This window comes from Balaenoptera musculus, chromosome 14, assembly GCF_009873245.2.
Source record: "Balaenoptera musculus isolate JJ_BM4_2016_0621 chromosome 14, mBalMus1.pri.v3, whole genome shotgun sequence".
Taxonomy (NCBI): Eukaryota; Metazoa; Chordata; class Mammalia; order Artiodactyla; family Balaenopteridae; genus Balaenoptera; species Balaenoptera musculus.
The window spans coordinates 25,967,665-25,990,524 of NC_045798.1; the positions used below are offsets into that span (position 1 = coordinate 25,967,665).

Here is a 22,860-nt window from a genome sequence, read left to right on the forward strand (position 1 = left end):
GGCGCGTGCCGAAGGAGGCGGGAAGGGCGAGGGGCGGTGCCACCCGCGACGTCCTGGGGCGCTGATTGGCTGCGAGCTGCTGATGTGCGAGGAGGGGGCGTGTCCCCACGTGAGCCCTCCGGGGCCGAGGGCGTGGGAGTAGAGGGGAGGGCGCGGGAGTAGAGGGGAGGGCGCGTGCGCGGCCCTGGCCGTCAGCAGCCGCCCTGTCCTGCTCCTCTTCCTGGGGGCAAAGGCCATCAGGCAGTTTGCGTCTAAAGAAACGTGCGGACTTCGGCCATGGCCGGGGCTGGATTTGAGTCGCTGGAGCGGTGCTTGGAGAAGCATCTGCCACTCGCAGACCTGCAGGAGGTCAAACGCATTCTCTATGGCAAAGAGACCAGGTGTGGGGCCTAGACTGGGAAGGTGGGGGACCTTGGGGCCAGCGGGTGTGGGTCTGGGGGACCAGGCAGAGTGCTTCAGAATCTGAAGGGCTCTGCAAGGGCGGTGGTGAAGTACTGAATTGGCGAGCTGAGACCCTGGGAGGTCTAGATGTGACAGCTCTGGGAGCTCAGGGTTGCACAACCGAGAGTGAACTTTACAAGCCCAGAGGGAAAGGACGGTTTTTACTCTTTGTGCTTTCTCTGTGACCACCCAGCTCTCTTTCCCAGCTTCCAGTGACTAGCTTCTTCCCCAGAGCCAGGCCTGTCCTCTAGGCGTCTGTCTGGGTCATTACCTCCTGTCAGAGCCCCCAGCCCCTCCTTCCTGCAGTGACCCAGCCTCTGGCGGATCCTTGGAGGGAGAGGCCTCTGAATCTGGTTGGCGAAGGAACTTTTCCCACTGGCAAGCCACAGGAGTTAGTTCCCATGCTCAGAGCAAATTTTTTTCACTCCCAGGCAGCTGTGTGCATCACTAGGACTTTCTGAGGGCAGTGCACTGCTGGACGCTGGGCATACAGAGCTGGAAGACACTTCCCCTTCCACTCTTGTTTCTCTTCAGTCCACTTTTCTCAAAGCAACCAGAAGATGTAAATCATATCCTGCTTAAAACTCTATCAGGGATTCCCACGGCCCTTAGAATGTAATGCAAACTCTGACCCCATGCAACTCCTGACTAAACGTCCTTCCACTTTCTTGCCCATTTGTGGGCTCCCGCAATCCAGCCAGACTGCGCACTCCCTGCCCTTGTGGCAGTGACCTTGAGGCAGGAACCTGATCAGCTCACCTGAAACTGGAGGGTGTTGATTGGATCAGAGATTCCCAGCCACCAGCTGATGTGGAGTTCCTGCAGGGAGGCCAGACCTCAGAGTCTCAGGTGTTTTCACAGCTAGTGGATGGTAAAGGTAGAACAGCTGCCTTTCGGGGTGGGCATGGTACAGAACTTTGTCCAAAAGGGCTCTTTGTACCCAAAGAGGGGTGCCTGGGACTGGATGACCTTCAAGGCCCCTCCAGTGTGCTCATGCTGGATTACTGCTTCCCACCGCACGTGTAAAGGCTCGTCCCGGGGGAAGCCTCTTAGAATTGAGGCTCCTAAAGAAGGTGTCCTGAAGCAGGGGGTGTCTCAGGGTGTTTAAGGGTGAGGTGGGCATGTTCCACTGGGAAAAGACAGAGGTCGTGGGTGTCAGGGAGAGTCTTAGGAAAATAGAAATAAGTTTCCCACATAGGGGACTGGCTGGGATCCATTCTAGAGCTCAGAGTAAGGACTGCCTTGTAAAAGGGACTTTGTGTGCACATTTGGGTCGCTCCAGGGTGGGGAGGGATTGGAATGGAAGGTAAAATGGGAACCAGATTCCATTAATCAGTGACCACCAGGCCTCTTCCTGGGGCTTCGCTCACAATAACTGAGTAAGTGGTTCCCCTTTTCCATTCTTTCTCCTTTTCGCTTTTCTTGGTTCTGTTCCACCCAGAACTGAGCCCTTCCAAGCTTCACCTCTAGGGTATAAACCTTTGTACTTGTGATTGAGTGGGATTTGGCTATGAACAGGCTGCAAAGTGAAGATAGAAAATTAGTCATTTAGGGACTTCCCTGGTGGCGCAGTGGTTAAGAATCCATCTGCCAATGCACGGGACACAGGTTCAAGCCCTGGTCCGGGAAGATCCCACATGCCGCAGAGGAACTAAGCCCATGTGCCACAACTACTGAGCCTGCGCTCTAGAGCCCACGAGCCACAACTACTGAGCCCACATGCCTAGAGCCAGTGCTCCACAACAAGAGAAGCCACCACAATGAGAAGCCCGTGCACTACAACGAAGAGCAGCCCCCACTCACAGCAACTAGAGAAGGCCCACGTGCAGCAACAGACCCAGTGCAGCCACAAATAAATAAATAAATAAATTTATTAAAAAGAAAAGAAAAGAAAATTAGTCATTTAAAACTTCTTCTGTTCACTTCTCGTGGCCTGACTCGGGCATGGCTGCCTCTATGAATGCCTGGTGGACCTGAATCCTCAGTCCCTCCCCTGGACTCCCCCTTTGCTCCACACAAGACCAGCTTCCCACCCCAATACTTGCCACGCCCAACACAAAGATGATGCTTAGTAAATGTTTGCTAAGTGAATGAGCTAAATGGGCCTTTGCCTGTGCCAGACAGATGAAATCCCCAGAGAACATCAACTCTCAGTTTTAAGACAGCCAGAACCACGAAACATTTATTCATTCAACAAACATTTATTGTTTATTTTTGTCTTGGGCACTAGAGGTACAAGGATGAGTTAGCCACGGTTCCTACTCTTGAGGGACTTTCTGTCTTTTGATGGTTGTCCTACATCATGGTTCTGAAGACCAGAAGTACAAAATCAAAGTGTTGGCAGGAATACAGACTTCCAAAGGTTCTGGGGGAGAATCCTTCCATGCCTTTTCTAGTTTCTGTGGCTTCTGGCATTCCTTGGCTTGTGGCAGCATCACTCCAATCTCTGCTTCTGTCTTCACTTGGTCTTCTTTTCTCCCTGTGTCTCTCCTCTGGGCGTTTCTTAACCCATCACTGGATTTAGGGCTCACCTGGGTAATACAGGATGATCTTATCTTGAGATCCTTAATTACATCCACAAAGACTCTTTTTCCAAATAAGGTCCCATTCACAGGTTCTGAGCATTAGGACGTTGGACATATCTTTTGGGGGGGGCCACAGGTCAGCCCACTACAGAGACTCTGCAGGGGTGGGCATCAGGGTGGGGGGAGGCTGGGTTTGGGATTGTCCTAGAGATGGTCATTCCCGGTGGAGGAGTGGGGGCAGAGTAGGAATCTGGGGGTCCCAGTGTTAAAGGGGCAGAGGAGGTGGAGATTTTGTGGGAGACTCCAGAGGTAAGGATGCAGGGGGGACCCTAGGGCCAGTATCAAGGATGCTGATCGGGACAGGGACAGAGTGTCAGGTAGCTCAAGGAGGTCTGGAAGGATAGGGTCAGCAGGGAGTCCACTGGCTTTAGCAACCAGTAGGCTGGTGGTTCCAGAACAAGAGAGGCCTGTGTAGAGCACACTTCCCTTCTTTCTTTTTTTTCCTGTTTTTTTAATGGGAGAGACTCAAACAGCTGTCATGGTGAATGTGGCAGGTCTGCAGGAGACAGGGAGAGATGTCCAAAGTGGGTATATCGTTAAGTGAAAAAGGCATGAAGGGACTTCCCTGGTGGTACAGTGGTTAAGACTCCGTGCTTTCAATGCAGTGGGGCACAGATTCGATCCCTGGTCAGGGACCTAAGATCCCACATGCCGCTTGGTGTGGCCAAAAAAACAATAAAAGCATGTAAATGGAAGAGCAGAACATACAGAAGGACAACTTTGTATGTGTAACACACACGCATATTGAAAAATATTGGAAAGACACATAAGACATTGTTAAGGGGGTTGTCTCTAGGTTCTGAGATGGAGGGGAACTCATTTTACATTTTCCACTGTTTGATTTTTTTCCCCCCATGAGCATGTGTTTCTTTTGTAACAAAGCTCTGGTTTAATTATTTAAAACACTGATGGTAAAGAGCCATTAGAGGGGAAAGAGAAGTTCCAGAAGCGAGAGCTTGCCAAGGAAGCTGGGGCTGGGCTCCCTTGGGCAAGGTCTGCCTTGACCTCGCTGGAAAGGGGGGTTCCCGGGGGAAAGGCCGGGGGATGTGTGGAGCCAGGACAGGAAGTGATGGGCTTTCCTCCTTGAAGTTTTAGGTGAGGCCACCAGGGTGGGGGCCTTAGTATCAGGATGAGGGGCAGAGGGGCAAGAGCCAACTATGGGGACCAAGGGAGGGTTGGGGGCAGCACAGAGCCCCCTTTGTGAGGTTGTGGCCCATTTGCTGGTCTCCACCATGGCTGGTCGGTGCCACACCACATCCTTGAGCCAAGCCTTTGGTGGACACAGCACATGGTTAGAGAATGGGGCTCGAGGGCCAGTTGGGTTCTCCAGGATGAAGCAGGCAGGATTGGGTGAAGGAATGCCAGGGTAACTGGAGGGCGGGGAAACCTTCAGGTAGTGGCCAGACAGTGGGGGGTGCTGGGGAAATGTAGAGCCCAGAAGGTAGTGGAGGCCTGGCCTGCATGGCCTAGGGGACGCGTGTCTGCAGGGAGCTGGGGACAGGGATGGGCATGGAGGCAGGGAGGCTGAGCATCGTGGAATGACAGGGCTGAGTGTTGAAGGTAGAAACGTGGGGAGAGCAGACAGCTGCGGTCAGTGGGTGGGGAGAGTTAGCCAGAGGATGAAGGACCCCTTCCAGGTGATGGTTACAGCTGGGCTTGCAAACCTGAGGCGAGCTTTTCCACCTGATGTCTTCCTGGTTGACGGTGCAGGCTGAGGATGGCCTACCAGGACCACTCCCAAGGGCAGCCGGCCCCCAGGCCCTCCTTCTTGTCCTGGCCACCATGGTGACTTGTCCGGGGGAGTGGGGGCGTCTGCCTGCAGGTGGGGGACTGTCTCTGAGGCAGTCATGGCAACAGGAGGCGCAGTGTGGGCACTGCTGCTATTTCTAACCTGCTGAAGCGCACGGAACCCTGACTAGTTGAAAAGCAGGCTGATTGTCAGGGGCGGAACCCAACTCCGAGCTGTCAGGGCCATCACGGGGAAACTGCCTGGCAGGGGGCGGTGGCAGGGGGCTCAGGCTGACAGGGCTGTGATTTTGGAAGAAATGTCTTTAAGAAAGTGGTTTAAAGTAGGAGAGAAATATTGTTAGATAATGGTTGTCAGGTTATTTTTTGATGCATTCTCTGGGTATTTCATAACCACCATGCCCCTAGATGGTAAGGCCTTCCTGGCTGGGGGCCCTGTCCCATGCCCCTGCGGGTTTCACCCCTGGGCCAGGCACAAAACAGACCATGTGGCCCATGGTCACTTTGGTGGGAGGTTTTATAAATAATCCACTTGCCTGTGTTAATAAATCACAAACAGGCATGAGCCCTTCAGCCTTTGGTCTGGACATCTGGGCCCCGCCACGCTCACCCAGCATCGGGCAAGGAGCTGCCCTCTCCCCTGGTGGGAAGCAGGACAGGATGGGGTGGGGGGGTCACCAAAGACTTGTAATCCTTAGTGGCAAATGGCCACGGGACCCTCCGTCTTGCTGTCGTCCTGGCCTCTCTTCCTAGCCGGCTCCCAGCCTCCTTCTCAACAGCTCCTTTGTCTCATCACGGCCTGCCGCAGTCCCCAGGCTCAGCACAGCCCTCTGACTCTAGTCCACAGACATTTTTGGGAATCTCTTCCCTCTCTCCTGTGCTGCCTGCTGAGACCTCAATTCCTGCCACCACCCCCCACCCCCCGATTTCAGCAGCTCCAGCATTAACCTCGTGACTAGTTTCCCTGCTGCCCCCTCCCCACTGCCCTCCTCCACCCAGCCTGACCATGCCGCTCCGCTCCCGGCTCCAGTCTCCCCAGGGAAGCCCGTTCTCCACCCACCGGGCCCAATTCTCCAGCCCCGCCCCAGCTTCCCACGCGTGGCCGAGGCCCTGGCCGGCTCCTGGGCCTTCTTGCCGGGACGCACCCACCTCTTCTCTGCCTGAGGAGTGACTCTGGAGGGTCATTAAATGCAGCAGACCTCAGGCAGTTCATGTCCCCTCTTTCCTGCCTGTTTAGGAAGCTCGACCTGCCCAGCAGGGCTTTTGAAGCCGCCTCCAAAGGGGACTTTGAGCTGCAGGGCTATGCCTTTCAGGCTGTGGCGGAGCAGCAGAGGAGGCCCCGGACCGTGCGCATGGGGCTCGTTCAGAACAGAACCCCCCCTCCCCGCGGACACCCTGTGGTGAAACAGGTTTGGCCTCTTTTGACTGTAAATACATAAACGGGCCAGCGGGCTGCTCTGTGTTTTGAAACTCGATATTGTTCCCCAGAGTGGTTGCCCAGCGGCTCTTGCCCTGGCCCCCCCTTCCTTCCAGCCGTGTCACTTGCTTTTCTTTCTCTTCTGGCTCCTACCCTTTCTCTGCCTTCCTCTCACTCCTCACTATTCTGTCCACCTTCCTTTCCACTTCCTCTCCTGTGATCGAGCTGAAGTTCCGTTTACCAGTTGGGAGGGTGCCCCTGTGGCTCACGCGCTCTCCGTGGAACTGCCTCTCGGGCTCCTGCCGGCACACGCCAGTCAGGACCCATCTGTCCACCGTGTGTCCCTCTGCCTGGATCCTAAGATCCCCAGACATCGGTCAGATTGTGAATATGTCTCCTCAGCCCAGGTTGTCAGGTCATCGGGGGGCAGGGATGCTGTCATCACCACCCCCCAGAGCCTAGAAGCACGCTTGGCACCCAGCAGTCATCCACGGGGCCCCGTGCACGCAGTCCCTCGAGGGAGACCAAGCGTCCATCAGGAAGCATTTGTGGTCTCTGGGTTTTCAGCCTGGTTCCTCTGGTCTGTCTTTGAACAAACACTTCTGAATGTCTCCTGGGAGCCAGACGTCATGCTGAGCACAGAGAACTTGAGGACACTGCTCCCAAGGAGCTCGTGGGGTCATGGGAGTGACAGTGGAGGAATGTGACAGCACAATGGGAACAGCGCCACCATAGGGACACACGCAGGCCGGGGAGAATACAGGTACCCCGATTCTCGGCCCCTTGCTGGGAGAGCTACCCCTCTGTGGGCAACACGTGTTGTGGATAACACATCCAGGGAATTTTGGGTGGGGAAAGGGAGCACATTCTGGCAGAGGGCACAGCTGGGAAAGGCGAGTCATTGGAAGACACGATACACATGGGAGAACAGAAGTGGCAGGACAAGGCATCCCCGAAGCTGTGGATGCAGGACGTCGTAAGTGGACTGGGTCCTGGGGGGTAGGGGGCGAGGGAGCAGTTAACCCAGGGGATGGTTGTGGTGTGTGGTGGGCCCACTGAGTGTGGCCCCTCTCGCAGTAAGCGCTCACATCCTCATGTCCTCCGCTTAGCAACCCCACGAGGTGGGCGGCGTTCTCCCCATTCTCCAGTCAAGGAAACCGAGGCTTAGCGAGGCAGCATTGAGTGTGTGTGGGACCCCAGAGCCTCTGCACTGCCACCTTTGACTGTAGACTTGGACCCAAGGACAGTCCAACATACCAGAACCTCCCACCCTCCTTGTCCTCTTGCAGCCGGCCACGTGGTGGTTGAGTTCTAAAGATGGTCTCAACCAACTAATCCTCGCTGTTTAAATTGCCAGATCACTGCCCTGCACAGACGCATCGAGGCCATTGTAGAGGTGGCTGCCATGTGTGGAGTCAACATCATCTGTTTCCAGGAAGCATGGAGTAAGTCTCTCTCGGGGTGCTTTCTCTGCTGCCTTCAGTGCTGTCTTATCTCCACGTCGCCAAGAGTGTCTGCTGCTTGATTTCTTAAAATCTCCTTTCTTTTCTCATCCATAGAAAGGTTCTTTGTCAACAACACCAGCAACCCCAGAACCCCAGCCTTCCTCCTTCTCACGTGCCTCAGTCTCTCATCTGAGCCTCGGCCTTCCTTCCAAACTTGAATCCGTTTACTCCTTCCTCTCACCTCCTTACCTCTGCCCTGATCCAAGACATGTCAGCGTCTCCTCAGCTTCTGTAATCACCTCCAGCTGGTCTCCTCCACTCTGGCCCCTTCTAACTGGCTGCCCACACCTTCTAGGAAAGAGCTGTATGAAAACTCTGCACTGCATCATCTGTTCCTCCCCATCTCTGCCGGGCTCTGCCCTGACCTTCTGATACTTTACTCCGCTCCCCTGAGGCCACTGCGCCCGCTGTTCCCTCCACCCAGAGCCAGAGCTGGAGCTGGAGCATTCCTCTCCCCTGGCCTGTAACGCTGCTCGACCTTCGGATCTCAGCTCAGAGCCTGCCTCCCCGTGTAAAGTTGCATCCCTATTAAATACTCCTGCTACCTTGTACCTCTTTATTTTATTTTTATTTTTTTGTCATAGTTATACACATTCATGGTTTAGAGTCAAATGGGTCTACAAGGTCTGTTACCAAAAAATAGCTATCCTTTTCCCCAGAGGCAGCTACTTCTTCTCTGAGCTGGTTCTTTTGGAATTTACCTTTGCTTGTGTTGCTGCTTCCTAATTTTTCAGTTTTGCATCATTTATTGACTTCCCATGATGGAAGGAGACAGTGTAGTCCTTTGCCCTCTCCTGCCCCCTCTACACACATGTACCCTTCCTGGTCTGTCCCCAGTCCATTTGCTACCAAGATTCAAAGGAAATCGCTTTGATTTCTTTCCCTGAATAGCTTTCTGTTTTCCCTGGAGTTTGCTTTGTTTTCTACATGCTTACCACAAAGTCTACCCCAAACTTTCTGCTGGTTTCCTAAATCCCCCTAAGAGGTTTAGACATATGAAGTAGTTTATCGGTTTCATCTCCTCACAGAAATCTGTCCCAGAGCCTTCTGGCTGCTCTGTTCTGAATTGGTTTCCCCCTCTCTGCCATCCCAGGACTCCCTTCACCATCATCCGGGGGGGGGGGGGGTCCCTCTGCCTTGCTCTTGTGTTTCTCCTATCTCACAGCTTCCTCTTTCTTGCTTTTCCCCCTCATTTTGGTTGAGTAGACTGTTTGAGACCTTGCACATCTGAAAATATTGCTGGATAGTTTGGTTGGGTATAGAATTCTGGGTTAGAAAAAATTTTCCTTCAGAAGTTTGAACACTTTGCTCCGTGTCTTCTGGCTTTGGGTGTTGTTGACTAGTCTAAGACTATTTTGATTTATGCCCCATTGTATGTGGCCTGTTTTTCTCTAGAAGGTTGTAGGATCTCTTCTCCAGTACTTTGAAATTTCATAATGATGTGCCATGGAGTGTATCTATTTTAATCCATCCTTCTAGATACTTCAGTGAGTTCTAACAGTCTAGAAACTTGAGTCTTTCAGATCTAGGAGATGTTCTTAGATTGTTTCATTCGTGATTTTCTCCCCTTTTTTCTCTCCTCTTGTTTTGATACTCCTTGCTGTTAGGATGTTGGAACTCTGGACTGGATCCCTCATTTTCTTTTGTATTTGTGCCTATTTTTCATCTCTTTGTCTTTTTGTTCAATTTTCTGGTAGATTTTATCTAATTTGTCATTCAGCCTTCTAGTTAGTGTTTTGTTTTTGCTGTCATATTTTGAATTTATGAGAGTTCTTTTGGTCTGAAATTTTCTATTTTATCACATCCTGTTCTCGTTTTATAGTTACAATATCTTCTCTTATCTCTAAGGATATTAAGTAATATTTTTTTTTCTCCCTGCATGGTTCCTAGTTACTCCAAGTTGGTCTCCCCGCTGCTGCCCTGATTACTTATATTTTAAGAATTGGGGATTAAAAAACTGATTGCAAGCTCTGAGTTTGTGGGAGGGGCTCCTCCACTGAGTTTCATTATAGGATGACCGGGTTTAGCTGTTTGTTAGGAAATCGCCTATGGTAGTATCTTTGGGTCATTCTTTTCAGGCTGGTCAGATTCCCCAGAGAAAATTCATCTAATCTCCTGCCAAGAGGAAAGGACAGGAGTCCAGTATGCTTATGTTTAGTTAATCCCTTTGTTTTTATCACTCTACTCACCTTTGTCCTGGGTTCCCCAAGGCCAGAGATCCTCTGTTTAACTGTCTCTAGCGAGTGAGCCTCTAGCTGGGGTGGGAGAGGCTCAATCCAGCCTCTTGGAGTGGAGAAGGGATCTAACTTCTTAAGTAGACTTTTGACCAATCCTACTTATTTGTCGCCCCTCCCTGCGTCCCCACCTTCAGAGCTGCATGGTGCCTCTGGCTCCTGAGCTTTCAAGGGGTCTGTGATGGAGAGTGGGGTGCTTCCTGGCCTCCTCCACTGCGGGGGGGACTCAGTGTTCTCAGATTCACTAAGATATCTTCCGCCTCCCTCGGCTCTCCAGCCTCCCATGTTTTGTTGTTTTTGTCCCTGGCTCATGCCTCATCCCTGTGGGTTTATACCTGTACACAAAAAACCCTTTACTCTCATTTGGTGGGGTTTCAGGAAAGAGCAAAGGAGTGCGTCCCATCTGCCACCTGTACCCAGAAGTTCATCACGTTCTTCACATTTCTCGTTATACGTGTACTCTTGTGTGATGCTTTTGATTTGTCTGCCTCTTCCATTAGACTGTAAGCTCCATGTGATCAGTGCCTTGGTGGTGTTTATTTTTCCCACCCCAATCCCCACCTCTATATTTTTTTTAATTTATTTATTTATTTTTGGCTGTGTTGGGTCTTCGTTTCTGTGCGAGGGCTTTCTCCAGTTGTGGCAAGCGGGGGCCACTCTTCATCGCGGTGCGCGGGCCTCTCACTATCGCGGCCTCTCTTGTTGCAGAGCACAGGCTCCAGACGCGCAGGCTCAGTAGTTGTGGCCCACGGGCCTAGTTGCTCCGCGGCATGTGGGATCTTCCCAGACCAGGGCTCGAACCCGTGTCCCCTGCATTAGCAGGCAGACTCTCAACCACTGCACCACCAGGGAAGCCCTCTATTTTTTTAACATTAAAAAAATTTAATTGTAAAATATGCATACTATTACTATTGGTAAGTGTACAATTCAGCAACATTAAATACATTTGCAAAATTATGTAACTGTCATTACCATCTATACCCAAACCTTTTCATCATCTCCAGCCAAAACTCTGTACTCCCCTTCCTCTTCCACCCCTGATAACCTCTATTCTACTTTCTGTCTCTATGAATTTGACTACTCTAGGGGCCTCATGTAAGTGGAATCCTACAGTATTTAGCCTTTTGTGTCTGGCGTATTTCACTGAGCATCATGGTTTCAAGGTCCGTCTGTGTAGTTGCATGTGTCAGAGTGTCCTTCCTTTTTATGGCTGCATAATATTCCATTGTTTGGATGGACCACATTCTGTTTATTCTTTCCCCTACCCAGATTTTATCTTTAGTGACTTGAATAATCCTTGGTACATGACAGACACTAAAAAATATTTATTGGATGGTTTAACCAACTTCTCTTTCTTGGATCTGGAAAACTCCTGCACATCCATCAAGGCCTAGCACGGGCACCCCCTCCTTTGGGGGGACCCTGGGGACTCCCCTACACAGGTTCCCTTTCAGCTTCCGTCTTGGCTGGCAGCTCCTGAGGGCAGGGCCCGGTCCAAGTCTGAGCCTGCCTTGTGGAGTGTTGGTTCAGTGAATGTGGAACCCCCTTCCCCTCTAATTTGGAAACTGTAGTTGGAACTTCACAGCCGACCTCCCCCAACCTCCCTTCCACATGCTTCTTTTGAAAGTTTGTTTACGTTACAGCAGTTGTGAAAACAGGAAAAGAAGCCATTAAAATGGAAATGGAGAAATTTGGAGAGCTTAGCAAGCTGAAATGAAATCGGAAAGGGAGGTTTTATTCTCTTGGGGCATTTGAGTCTCTCCTAATGCTCTGAAAGCTGAGAGTGAACAACGGTCATTAAGGATTGTTCTTTGTTATCAACAGCTTTCTTGTTGGCTTCCTTAAAATAGCTCATCCATCTTCACCGATGGCGCCTGGGGAGTCTTGATCCTGGTGCCAAGGCCCCCTGGGCTGGTGCTGGCAGAGCCTGCTGCCCACTTAGCTGCCTCCATGGGCTACCGCCCTGGCGGCTGAGATGGTGGTGATGCCATCATAGCACCAGGCTTCCAGGGACTGGAAGGAATCTGGAGGCTGGCGCTTCTCTTCTCTGTGAAATGAGGAGTCACACCAACTTCGCAGGGGTATTGGGGACATGCTGCCTATTACCAGGCCTGGCACCGTGCTGGGCACATGGCCCGTGTTTGGAAAAGGTTGGTTGCAATTATTACCTCCAAACAGGCCACACAACCCATGCAGCAACCAGGTGGTCCTCGCCAGCCACATCACACAGCTTCCTACAAACCTTCCCTGCACTCTGAGTTTCAGAGTGACCGGAACAGTAGCAAGCATCTGGAAACATCCGTTAGGCTAATCCTCCTAAAAGAAATGGACTTGGGTTATTGGGAGGAGGAAGATCTAAAGAGTACAGTCGTCCCTCGGTATCTGTAGAGATTGGTTCCAGGACCCCCAACCCTGCAGAGACCAAAATCCAGGAATGCTCAAGTCCTTTATATAAAATAGTGTAGTATTTGCATGTTACTTACGCACATCCTCCCATATACTTTAAATCTTTAAATCATCTGGAGGTTACTTGTAATACCTAATACAGTGTAAATGCCAAGTAAATAGTTGCCCGTGTGTGGCAAATTCAAGTTCTGCTTTTCGGAACTTTGTGGAATTTTTTTTCAAGTATTTTCCGCCTGCTGTTGGGGGAACCCGCAGATGCAGAGGGCCAACTGTATGCGGGATTGGTCCAAACAAGGAATTCAGTACTCCAAATCAAGAAGAAAAAGACAAACAGCTCAGCAGGAAGTGGACCAAGGTTACGGACAAGATCATCTGGAGGATGAATCCAGAAAGGCCAGCAACCATGTGGCCAGGTGCTCCACCTCACTGGTGACACGGGAAACGCATGTCTAATCCCAGTGAGATCCCAGCTCACAGCATCAGACTGGCGGGTGTGGATGCACGTGGCCGAGGCTGTGGAGCAGTGGGACACACTCAGCCAGAGGTCCCTGGTGCCTACCCCCATCGCAGCCCCCTCCACCCCACCAAGGAAACTGCCGTTGAGAATCTGGTGTGCATGGCATTCTTTGAATTGTTACTGCGTGTATATGTACCTGCTTTTTTTTTTTTTAAGCAAACAAAAATCAGTGAGTTAATGAAATTTCCTATTGAATTAGCCCCCTAGATGGTGGCATCTAGCCAGAGGTCACAGAAATAATGCTTTTATCCTTGGGGAGTGCTCAGCCTACCCAGTGGTTCCCAAACTTCTGATGGGGTCATTAAATGAATGGCTTTTCTTGTTCCTGAGCAAGCCTCAGTCCCTGGGAGGATGAACATTCCTATGGTGACGTGTGAGGGTCCCAGCGCCATCCTTGGTGGCCCTCTGACGCTGTCCCCAAGGAGCCTTGGTTGTGCTCTTAACCAACCAGCAGATTGGCCAGCAGCTCGGGATCTGCTGGTTGGGAACAGTTTCTGGCTGTACCTTTTGCAAAAAATTTTTAACATATATATGTATTGTTAAAATTGTGGTAAAATAGACATAACGTAAAATTTACCATTTTAACCGTTTTCAAGTGCACAGTTCTGTAGCATTAAGTACATTCACATTATTGTGTAACCATCGCCACCATCCATCTCCAGAACCTTTGCATCTTCCCAAACTGACACTCTGTCCCCCTTAAACAACATCTCCCCATTCTCCCCTCCCCCAGCCCCTGGCACCCACCATCTACTTTCTGTCTCTGTGAACGTGCCTATCCTAAGTCCCCCATGTAAGTGGAACCATATAGCACTTGTCCTTCTGTGTCTGGCTTATTTCAATGTGCATAACGTCTTCAAGGTTCACCCATGTTGTAGCAAGTGTCAAACTTTCCTTCCTTTTGAAGGCTGAATAATATTCCATCTAATGGATGGACCACATTTTGTTAATCCATTTGTCCACTGATGGACACTTGGGTCATTGCCATCTTTTGGCTGTTGTGAATCATGCTGCTGTGAACGTGGGTGTGCAAGTATCTGTTCAGATTTCTGCTGCAAGTGTTTTTAAGACCATAGGAAGGACATTTGGCCTCGCCTCTTATTCTGCCATGAAGCCTAAAGGGGAGGTGTCCCCACAGCCAGGGATGGGCCTCAGAAGGCAGGCCAAGGCTCTTGGGGCGGGGGTCTCCTGTGGAAACCCTCCCCCACCAGGCCAAGGACCCCCCTCAGAGGCCATGAGCTTGGATGTGATTCTGACCTTTCTCCTCTCCACAGCTATGCCCTTTGCTTTCTGTACGAGAGAGAAGCTTCCATGGACGGAATTTGCCGAGTCAGCAGAGGACGGGCCCACCACGAAGTTCTGTCAAGAGGTAGGATGTTAACCTACCTTTAACTGTTAACTAACCTCTGGCAGCGGCCAAACACGGGCAGGTCACAAAGAGAGGCCGCAGCTGCCAGAGGTGGCCCTTCTCCGTGGAAAACGCGCCCATTTGGCTCTTGCTTTGCCAGGTAAGAATAGATAAGACTATTTACTGCCCCTACCCCTCCCTTTTTTTAAGTGTATTTTCTTTTTTTTTTTTAATAAGTTTATTTATTTATGTATTTATTTATTTATTTTTGGCAGTGTTGGGTCTTCGTTGCTGCGCGCAGAATTTTTCTAGTTGTGGTGAGCGGGGGCGACTCTTTGTTGCGGTGCACAGGCTTCTCATTGCGGTGGCTTCTCTTGTTGCGGAGAACGGGCTCTAGGAACCTGGGCTTCAGTAGTTGTGGCTCGTGGGCTCTAGAGCGCAGGCTCAGTAGTTGTGGCACACAGGCTTAGTTGCTCTGTGGCATGTGGGATCTTCCCAGACCAGGGCTCGAACCCATGTCCCCTGCACTGGCAAGCGGATTCTTAACCACTGCACCACCAGGGAAGTCCCTAGTGTACTTTCACTTAAAATCAGAGTTTCAGAGCCAGAAGGGCCCTTAATGGCTTTTTAAGTGAGGGGGCTGCAGCCCACGGAGGGGGTCCTGGAGATGACTCCCGTAGTAGGGTCTGCAGCTGGCAAGTGCGGCGCTGGCACTCGGGGACTGAGGTCAAGTTTGAGTCTGTGTCCAGAGCTCTGCTACCCCACTTGCTGTTCACCTGAGTTATGGAAGCATCTCTGCATGGCCCGTCTCATCAGTGTAGAAACTGGGCTTCCTTTTTCTTTATTAAAACCTCATAATACATGTTCTACGATCCCATTTATATGAAATGTCCCGGATAGGCAAATGCTTGGAGGCAGAAAGCAGATTAGTGGTTGCCAGGGGCTGGGCGGGGAGAGGGGATGGGGAGTGACTGCTCATGGGGACAGGGTTTCCACTTGGGGTGTTGAAAATGTTCTAAAATTAGTTTGTGGTGTTGGTTGCACAACTCTGAATGTACTGAAAACCACTGAATGGCACACTTTGAAAGAATGGACTTTATGCTCCGTGAATTTATCTTAATAAAGCGGTCATCCAGAAAACCCCAATGACATTCCAAGAGGTTACGAATGGTGACTTATGCTTATTCTCACCTCGAAAAAAATAACTCCTTTCATTTCTCCGATGTCGCATTTCAGACTTTCTACATATACTTAAGGGCTTTTGGAGCAGAACTGTAATCATAGTGATTCTATCAATACTGAGTTGTGATTCCAAACATCCCTGTTCTCAGGCTGTAGGGAAAATTCTCTCAGCCACCAGATTGTTGATTCTGTGCTACGAGGCAGGAAGTGATTGCAGACGGCGTGCCTGAACCAGGGTGGGAGGAAGGAAGAGCAAAGGGAGGATGGGGATGAGCTGGTCCCAGGGGACCCCTGTCTGCATCGAGGGCCCCGGGACCACAGCTGCCCCCACGTGCTCGTAGCATCCCCTTCTGCCCGCCGTGCCATCCCTCTGTTCTGTCATTAAGGTCAGAAGTAGCAACGGGCTGGTAAGAGCTGATGACAAATGACCAGCTGGGGCTGCTCATCCTGGTCACCAGATCCTGAACTTCTTATTTGAGACAAAAGGAATTTGGTGTCAAGAGTTATGTTTGGTTTTCTTTCTGGGATTTTTTTGTATAGATGAAACATATGATTTATTTTATTTTATTTTATTTTATTTTATTTTATTTTATTTATTTATTTTGGCTGTGCCATGTGGCATGTGGGATCCTAGTTCCCCAACCAGGGATCAAACCCACACCCCCTGCCATGGAAGCGCAGAGTCTTAACCACTGGACCGCCAGGGAAATCCCTTTTTTCTTTGTTATTATGGTAAGAAACACATAACATAAAATTAATCATCTTAACCGTTTTTAAGTGTACAGGTCAGTCATGTTAAGTATCTTCACAGTGTTGTGAAGCAAACCTCTAGAACTCTGTCATCTTGTAAATCTGAAACCCTCCACCCATGGAACAACCCCCTCCACCCCCAGCTGCTGGTGCCTGACGTTCCACTTTGTTTCTGTGAATTTGCCTAGCTTAGATGCCTCACATGAGTACACTCCTGCAGTGTTTGTCCTCTTGCACCTGGCTGATTTCACTTGGCATAACGTCGTCAGGTTCATCCATGTCAGGGATGACAGCCATGTCATCCATAGGCCAGGATTTCCTTCCTTTTTAAGGCTGAATAATACTCCATTGCATATATACACCACGATTTATTTAGATGCTTGTGTTGCTTCCACCTTTTGGCTGTTGTGAATAGTGCTGCTCAGAACATGGGTGTGAAAATCTACTTTCCTGCACAGTTACTGGTCCTATGGTAACTGTTTTTAACTCCACCAGGAACGCAGCATCATTTACATTCCCGCTGGCAGTTTAAGAAGGTTCCTGTTTCCCCACATCCTTGTCAACGCTTGTTACCTTCTTTTTTGTTTTGTCTTGTTATTGCCTCTGGATCTGAAGGTCTATGGGAAGTAGCATTAAGTCTTGCTTTTATTTTATTTGTACTGTAGGGTCTGTGATCTTTGTATAGGGCTCACAGGGTTGGAAAACAAAAGACTTAGCTCTCTGGGCACCCTTTAGAATTAGGAAATCAGCCTTATCCACACTAAAAAGGTCCCCAGGGCTATTTTCAATATTTCAGAAATCCTGATATAACCCATACACCCTCTCATTAGGGTTGCTAGGCTAATTGAAATTTCAAGTGATTTAATTCTGACTAGAATTATTTAAGTTTAGACCGCTTAAGAATAGAGAATGGGGGCTTCCCTGGTGGTGCAGTGGTTGAGAGTCTGCCTGCTAATGCAGGGGACACGGGTTCGAGCCCTGGTCTGGGAAGATCCCACATGCCACGGAGCAACTAGGCCCGTGAGCCACAACTACTGAGCCTGCGCGTCTGGAGCCTGAGCTCCGCAACAAGAGAAGCCGCGATAGTGGGGGGCCCGCGCACTGTGATGAAGAGTGGCCCCCGCTTGCCACAACTAGAGAAAGCCCTCGCACAGAAACGAAGACCCAACACAGCCAAAAATAAATAAATTAATTAATTCATTAAAAAAAAAAAAGAAAGTAACAAATGTTCAAGTACAATTGGTGTCTTTAAAAAAAAAAAAAAAAAAGAATAGAGAATGCATTTCACCTATTAGCACAAACGTGGCATATAGTAAATGGTAAAGTGAATGAATAAATAGTTATTATTCTCACTTGTATCAGAAAGAGAAAAAAGACTAATTTCAGTTATTTTGGGTATATACCCAGAAGTGGCATTATGGGGTCATACGGTAGTTCTGTTTTTAATTTTTGAGGAATTGCCATACTGTTTTCCACAGCAGCTGCACCGTTTTTACACTCCCACCAACACTGCACAAGGACAATGCTGGTTCCTATTTAGCTAAGCTTGGGTGTCAGGACAACTCTGGCATTTAGTCTTCAAAGAACAGATGCAGGGAGAGCTCAGAACCCCGTCTAACTATCTAGGAGGACCATTAGATTCTTCCATAAAAATGTTATGACACTTGATTTGAAAATAAGACTGTGCCATACTCATTTTTCCAGCTGGCGAGGAAGCATGACATGGTGGTGGTGTCCCCCATCCTGGAGCGAGACACGGAACATGGGGACATCTTGTGGAACACAGCCATGGTGATCTCCAACTCTGGAGCCATCCTGGGCAAGACGAGGAAAAACCACATCCCCAGAGTGGGCGACTTCAATGAGGTGAGCTGCCCCTTGGATGACCAGCACAGCTGCAGCACAGTGTGGCAGCAGCGCTGGGGGCCTCCCTGCACTGCACTGCGTCACACAGGTGGATGGGATGCAATGGGATTCCCGGTGAGTCCCAAGCGCCTTTAGTGCAGAGGGCTATTTTTTTTTAAATATAACCTGATTTGGCTTCCTGGGATTTTTCTTTGAAGTAATTCGTATACAAATTAAAACCAAAATCAATAGTGCACAAGCGTGAAATGATTCCCGTGGCCCCTTTCAGGCCCTGAGCTCCTCGTCCGTCACAGTCTAGTTCTTGTTTGGTGGGGAGAGGTCCTTGTCCATGGCTCCCGTGGGGTCTGAGTCAGCCACGTCCACGTGTCGGGTGACAGCGAGGAATGTGTGTCTGTGCACAGGTGTGTTAGCTGGGGCTTGGTGCCCGTAATCAGGCTGTAAGTCAGGGGAGCTGTTCTGATCAGTTAATGCCCATCATGGGTGTGTAGGTGGAGGGAGGTGGATGTTTGAAGGAGGGAAATGAACTCCACCTAATGCCTAAGATATGAAGTCTGAACTTGATCTGCAGTAAGTACAGTTGTTCAGGATGTGATATCCCCATCCTTCGCCGCCCTGCCTGATTGTGGGGGTCCCAGCCACTCTCAGGCTGGTCAGGCAGATGAGAAAGGATGTGCAGAGCTAGCCAAGGCCCTCTGGGGAGAAAGAAGAAGCCAGCGTTCCCCAGTGACAGCTGGAGGCGAGGGCGGGAAGACGTGCCCCTCACCTGTTTACCCTGGGATTAATCTTTAGCTCCCCACGGATAGTGACGGGCTTGTCTCAACGCACCAGGATCTGCTCCGGCGTCCACCCTGTGTGCACATCCTGGTTGCTGCCCGACTCTGATGAATTTTGAAATTAATGGGAGGAGGCAAAAGGCAGGAAGCAGATCTGTGTGAGACCCTGACCAGCACCCCAAGGGGGCAGGCGGAGAGGCAGGGTTGGCAGGACTGTGTCCCACCTGCCTGCTGTGCAGGGATGTCCTTGACCCCAGGCAGGGTGCCCAGGGAGCTTTGTGGAGAAGAGCACTTTCAGAGTGGGATTCTAGTCTCATATTGGCCTTCGTTAGCCGGGCAGGTCCTGTGTCCACTGGGCTACGGTGTGCCCCCCAAGCAGGGTGAGAGCTGCTGTGGACAAGCCCCCGTCCCTTCAGCTCTAACCTTCCGATGGGAACAGGTGGTTGGTGAGGACATTGACCAACTTGTGTTAACACTGACCACACACCTCAGCCTCTAGTTGTACCATGATTGAAACCTCACCAAGTTTATCTTTGAAATACTGTGGGAAGTTGATTTGGGGACTTTTTAACATGCCACAAAAGAAATTGCGGGTAAGTGCTCAAGCCACGGTGATTTCCCCTTGGGTCAGCTTGCTGTTATTGTGTCTGGGTTTTCAGATTTTGGGTTTTTTTTTAAGTGGATTGAAATTTTGGAACTTAAAGTAGAGTCATACCAGGAGCATCCCTTTTGGAGTATGGGTGACATTTCATTTTCTGTCAAGTCTAAGGAAAGGGAAACTTGGCAGCTCAGAGGCATCCATACATGACCCTTTGTCTTCCAGTCCACATACTACATGGAGGGAAACCTGGGCCACCCCGTGTTCCAGACTCAGTTCGGGAGGATCGCCGTGAACATTTGCTACGGGCGGCACCACCCCCTCAACTGGCTCATGTATAGCATCAACGGTGCTGAGGTCATCTTCAACCCCTCGGCCACCATCGGAGCACTCAGGTCACTTGGCACAAGGGACTTGGGAGGTTTCTGGGGGCAGGCTGCAGGGCGCGGAGGCAGGTTTGGGAAACAGCAGGCAGGTGCGACCACCAGGTTGTCTGAACCCTGGGATGGTGCCAACTTTTCTGTGAAAAAATTCTCCAAGTGTCAATTACGATCCCTCCTAAAGAGCTGTGCTGTACTGTAAAATACCATCCTTGGCTACGATGGTGTCTCAGGTAATAATAATCTCCCCCATCGCTGACAGGATTCAGAAAAGCTCCCCTTCTAAGGGGTCTGGAGCATCAGAGGTACCTGGCCAGCTTCAGCTCCCCCTCCTGTCACAGCTGTGCTCCTGGGGGGTTGGGAGGTGGGGTGACGAATGAGGGGTCCTAAGTCTCCTGTCTGCAGAGTCCGGAGCACGGAGAGCAGACACCCGGACGAGAGAAGGGGCAGACGATGGGTCGGAGCTGAGAGGGTCCTTAAGACATCAGTCAGGTGGCTCTGAAACCTGTTTTTAGCCAACCAAGTGTTTCCTTCTGATAACACAGAACCCGTGTTTGGGTGTTAACCTCACCCCTGAGTAGATAAAGCTGTTGTGACCAGGGTAGAGGGTGGATCTGGCAGCCCTGAGCTCCTGGGCAAGCCCCGGACCCCTCACTGAATAAGAGCAGGCAGCTGAGATGACCCAGCACGACTGCACTTCCGCTGCTTCTCTCTCCCCAACGGCTGAGCTTCTGGGTGGTTTCCAGCTTTGCATCATCAACAAGTACCAAAGCTCTAGGAATTTGTGTGCAAATATCTCTCTCCCCAGCTCACTTCCTCCAAAGCAGCATTCCTGGGTCGGGAGGTGCTGGCTTTCACTCTCTGTCATCGGGGCAGGGCCGGGAGGGGGAGTCCCGGTCCCCACGTGGGGTCAGCTGGGGGAGTTCTGGGGGGCAGCGTTGAGTTCCCTGTCAGCCCACCCCTGTCATTCTTGTCCTCGCTCTCCATGAAATTTCAGTCGAATTTCTTCTAAAAGTCAGGATGTGACATTCACTTTGCCTTTCTCTTGAGCGTGATGCCCCCTCCACAGCGTTAACTTCCCTCCGTGATCTGATCTGCACAGCAGGTCCCTCACAGAACGCAGACCCCCCTCTGCTACCCCAGACCTGCCACCCCATCCATGCACCCCATCTTGTCTGAGTCTAGGGGGGGGCACCGTCAGGCAGAAGGGGACACTCGAGTCTTGGATCTCCCCTCAGAGAATCTCTGGGGGCCTCCTGGCAGCGTGGCCACTATGACAACGTCTGTTGGCAGTTGCGACAAAGGGTGATTCCTGGTCGTCGGGCCACCAAGCCTGGGCAGAACCTCTGGGTCCTAGAGCAGCCCCTCCTGCCGGCCATGTGTAAGACATCCAGCAAGCTCCAGCTCCCCAGAGGGGTCCCTGGAGGATCCTGAAGCCAGTGCCCCACCAGGTACAGCTGCTGTCAGGCCGGGCTGGGCACAGCTGTGTCCTGGAATCAGATGGTCACCTCTCCAACCAAGCGCCCCCAGGCTTTTATCAGCCCCAGTTAAGAAAACAGAAGCACCTCAACGTAATACACACGTGTCCTCGGCTTATTAAAAGTTATTGATCTTCCTTCCTTGGCCAACAGTGGTCCAACTGGTGCCCTCCAAGGATGTGGTTCTGCTGGCAGTTAAAACTCTGACAGGTCTTTCAGAAGCAGTATGTCTCACAAGTTCCCACAGTGTCCACACCTTGACCAGATAATTATAGTCTGAGAACCTTAGCCTGAGGACGCATCTGAGAGAGGAGGAGAAGGCTGCCTGCCTGAAGATGCTCATGGCAGCATGATTGATTACAAGAAAAGCTGGAAGGGAGAGAGAGGTCAGAGTCAGGTCAACGCCAGCCCGTCTCTTCTATGGGTTATCGTACAGCCACTAAAACAAATCTTCATGGAGGTACTGCAGCATCATGATGAAAGCCTGTGAGCAAAAAGGTGTTTCCAGGCTGGGATCAGAACTCTGCAAAGACTGAGGATGGTCGTAGAGTGGGGGAAAATTACAACAGGTGGTTCACTAGGATGGTGCAACTCTGAGTTTCTTAAAATACTGAATGATTATTTGTAGAATTGACGGCAAGCACGATGCCAGGCAGATCCCCCCCAGCTGCGCACAAGCATCGGCTCACAGCTTCTGGAAGCATCCATCCCCTTCTCCGGCATCTCCCACCTTCTGTATCAGAGCCCCCCAGACACACACACACACACACACACACACACACACACACACACACACACACACACGTGCACATGCACAGATTGGAAGGGTATCCTCATTTGTGGGTCCCACAGTTCCAAGCACCCAATGGAAGCAAAGTGCTTTTTGATGAACTGAGTCATCCTGACAAACTGTGCAGCCGTGTGGTCCAGGATTTCTACCATGTATGTGTGTTAATAGGAAAGCCGCCATCCCCACCCCTCGATGCCTTCCCCTTCCCACTGTGATTATTTTTAAGGGCTTGTGTACACCGCGCTGGGAAAGTGGCAGATGTCCCCATACCCCCGCCGGGCTCTCCACGATTCCCGCACGCCCCGGCTCTCACGAACCTCCGGCTTCCTTTCCGTTGCTTGTTTTGAGAGCCTCCGTTTTATTGCCAGCTGTGGGTTTGAGTCCTGCACTCCGCACCCTCCCTGGAGAACTGCAAGAACGATGTTTTATGGCACTCGCTCTGCCACTGTCTGTTTAATTCCCGAAAATGTCATTGACGGGTGTGTTTCTGTAAAAATCCTTTCTTAAAAGTTTTGTCAGCTCGGCTTAGCAGCTGGAGGGGGGAGAAAAGCGGCAAAATGAGTCCCCTCAATCAAGCCTGTGATTTTTTTTCTTCCAGACTCGTGAATCCTCCTGAGAATTAGGCTTGTGACAAGCACCCACCCACCCCTTCCACCTACTCTCTGGTTTAAACCAGGTGCATGCTGACAGGAAGGAAGATTCCAGGGCATCCCGCTCCCAGTCACTCAGCGTTTCTAAGTGGGCATTACATCTGTCAGTTCAGAATCCTAATCACCTTGCTCCTCAGACAGATAACTAGTGACAAGGAGGCCCATTGAATCCTGTGGCACATTTTCTTTGGTGG

The 22,860-nt window shown here is 50.8% G+C and overlaps 1 protein-coding gene across 4 annotated transcripts in view; it reads left to right on the plus strand.

Annotated features, from left to right (window-relative positions):
• Positions 1 to 216: 216 nt before the first annotated feature.
• The window catches only part of UPB1 (beta-ureidopropionase 1), a 32,290-nt gene continuing 9,646 nt past the window's right edge, over positions 217 to 22,860 (plus strand). The window contains exons 1-6 of one of the 4 annotated variants that reach the window (XM_036823743.1): positions 217 to 380; positions 6,010 to 6,181; positions 7,547 to 7,634; positions 14,126 to 14,220; positions 17,836 to 17,997; positions 19,594 to 19,763. In XM_036823743.1, coding sequence (XP_036679638.1) covers positions 277 to 380; positions 6,010 to 6,181; positions 7,547 to 7,634; positions 14,126 to 14,220; positions 17,836 to 17,997; positions 19,594 to 19,763 — 791 coding nt within the window. In that variant the 5' untranslated portion in view covers positions 217 to 276. Of the gene's footprint in view, positions 381 to 6,009; positions 6,182 to 7,093; positions 7,166 to 7,546; positions 7,635 to 14,125; positions 14,221 to 17,835; positions 17,998 to 19,593; positions 19,764 to 22,860 lie in introns of those variants that run through there. The other 3 variants (XM_036823742.1, XM_036823744.1, XM_036823745.1) reach the window with 3 other exon arrangements.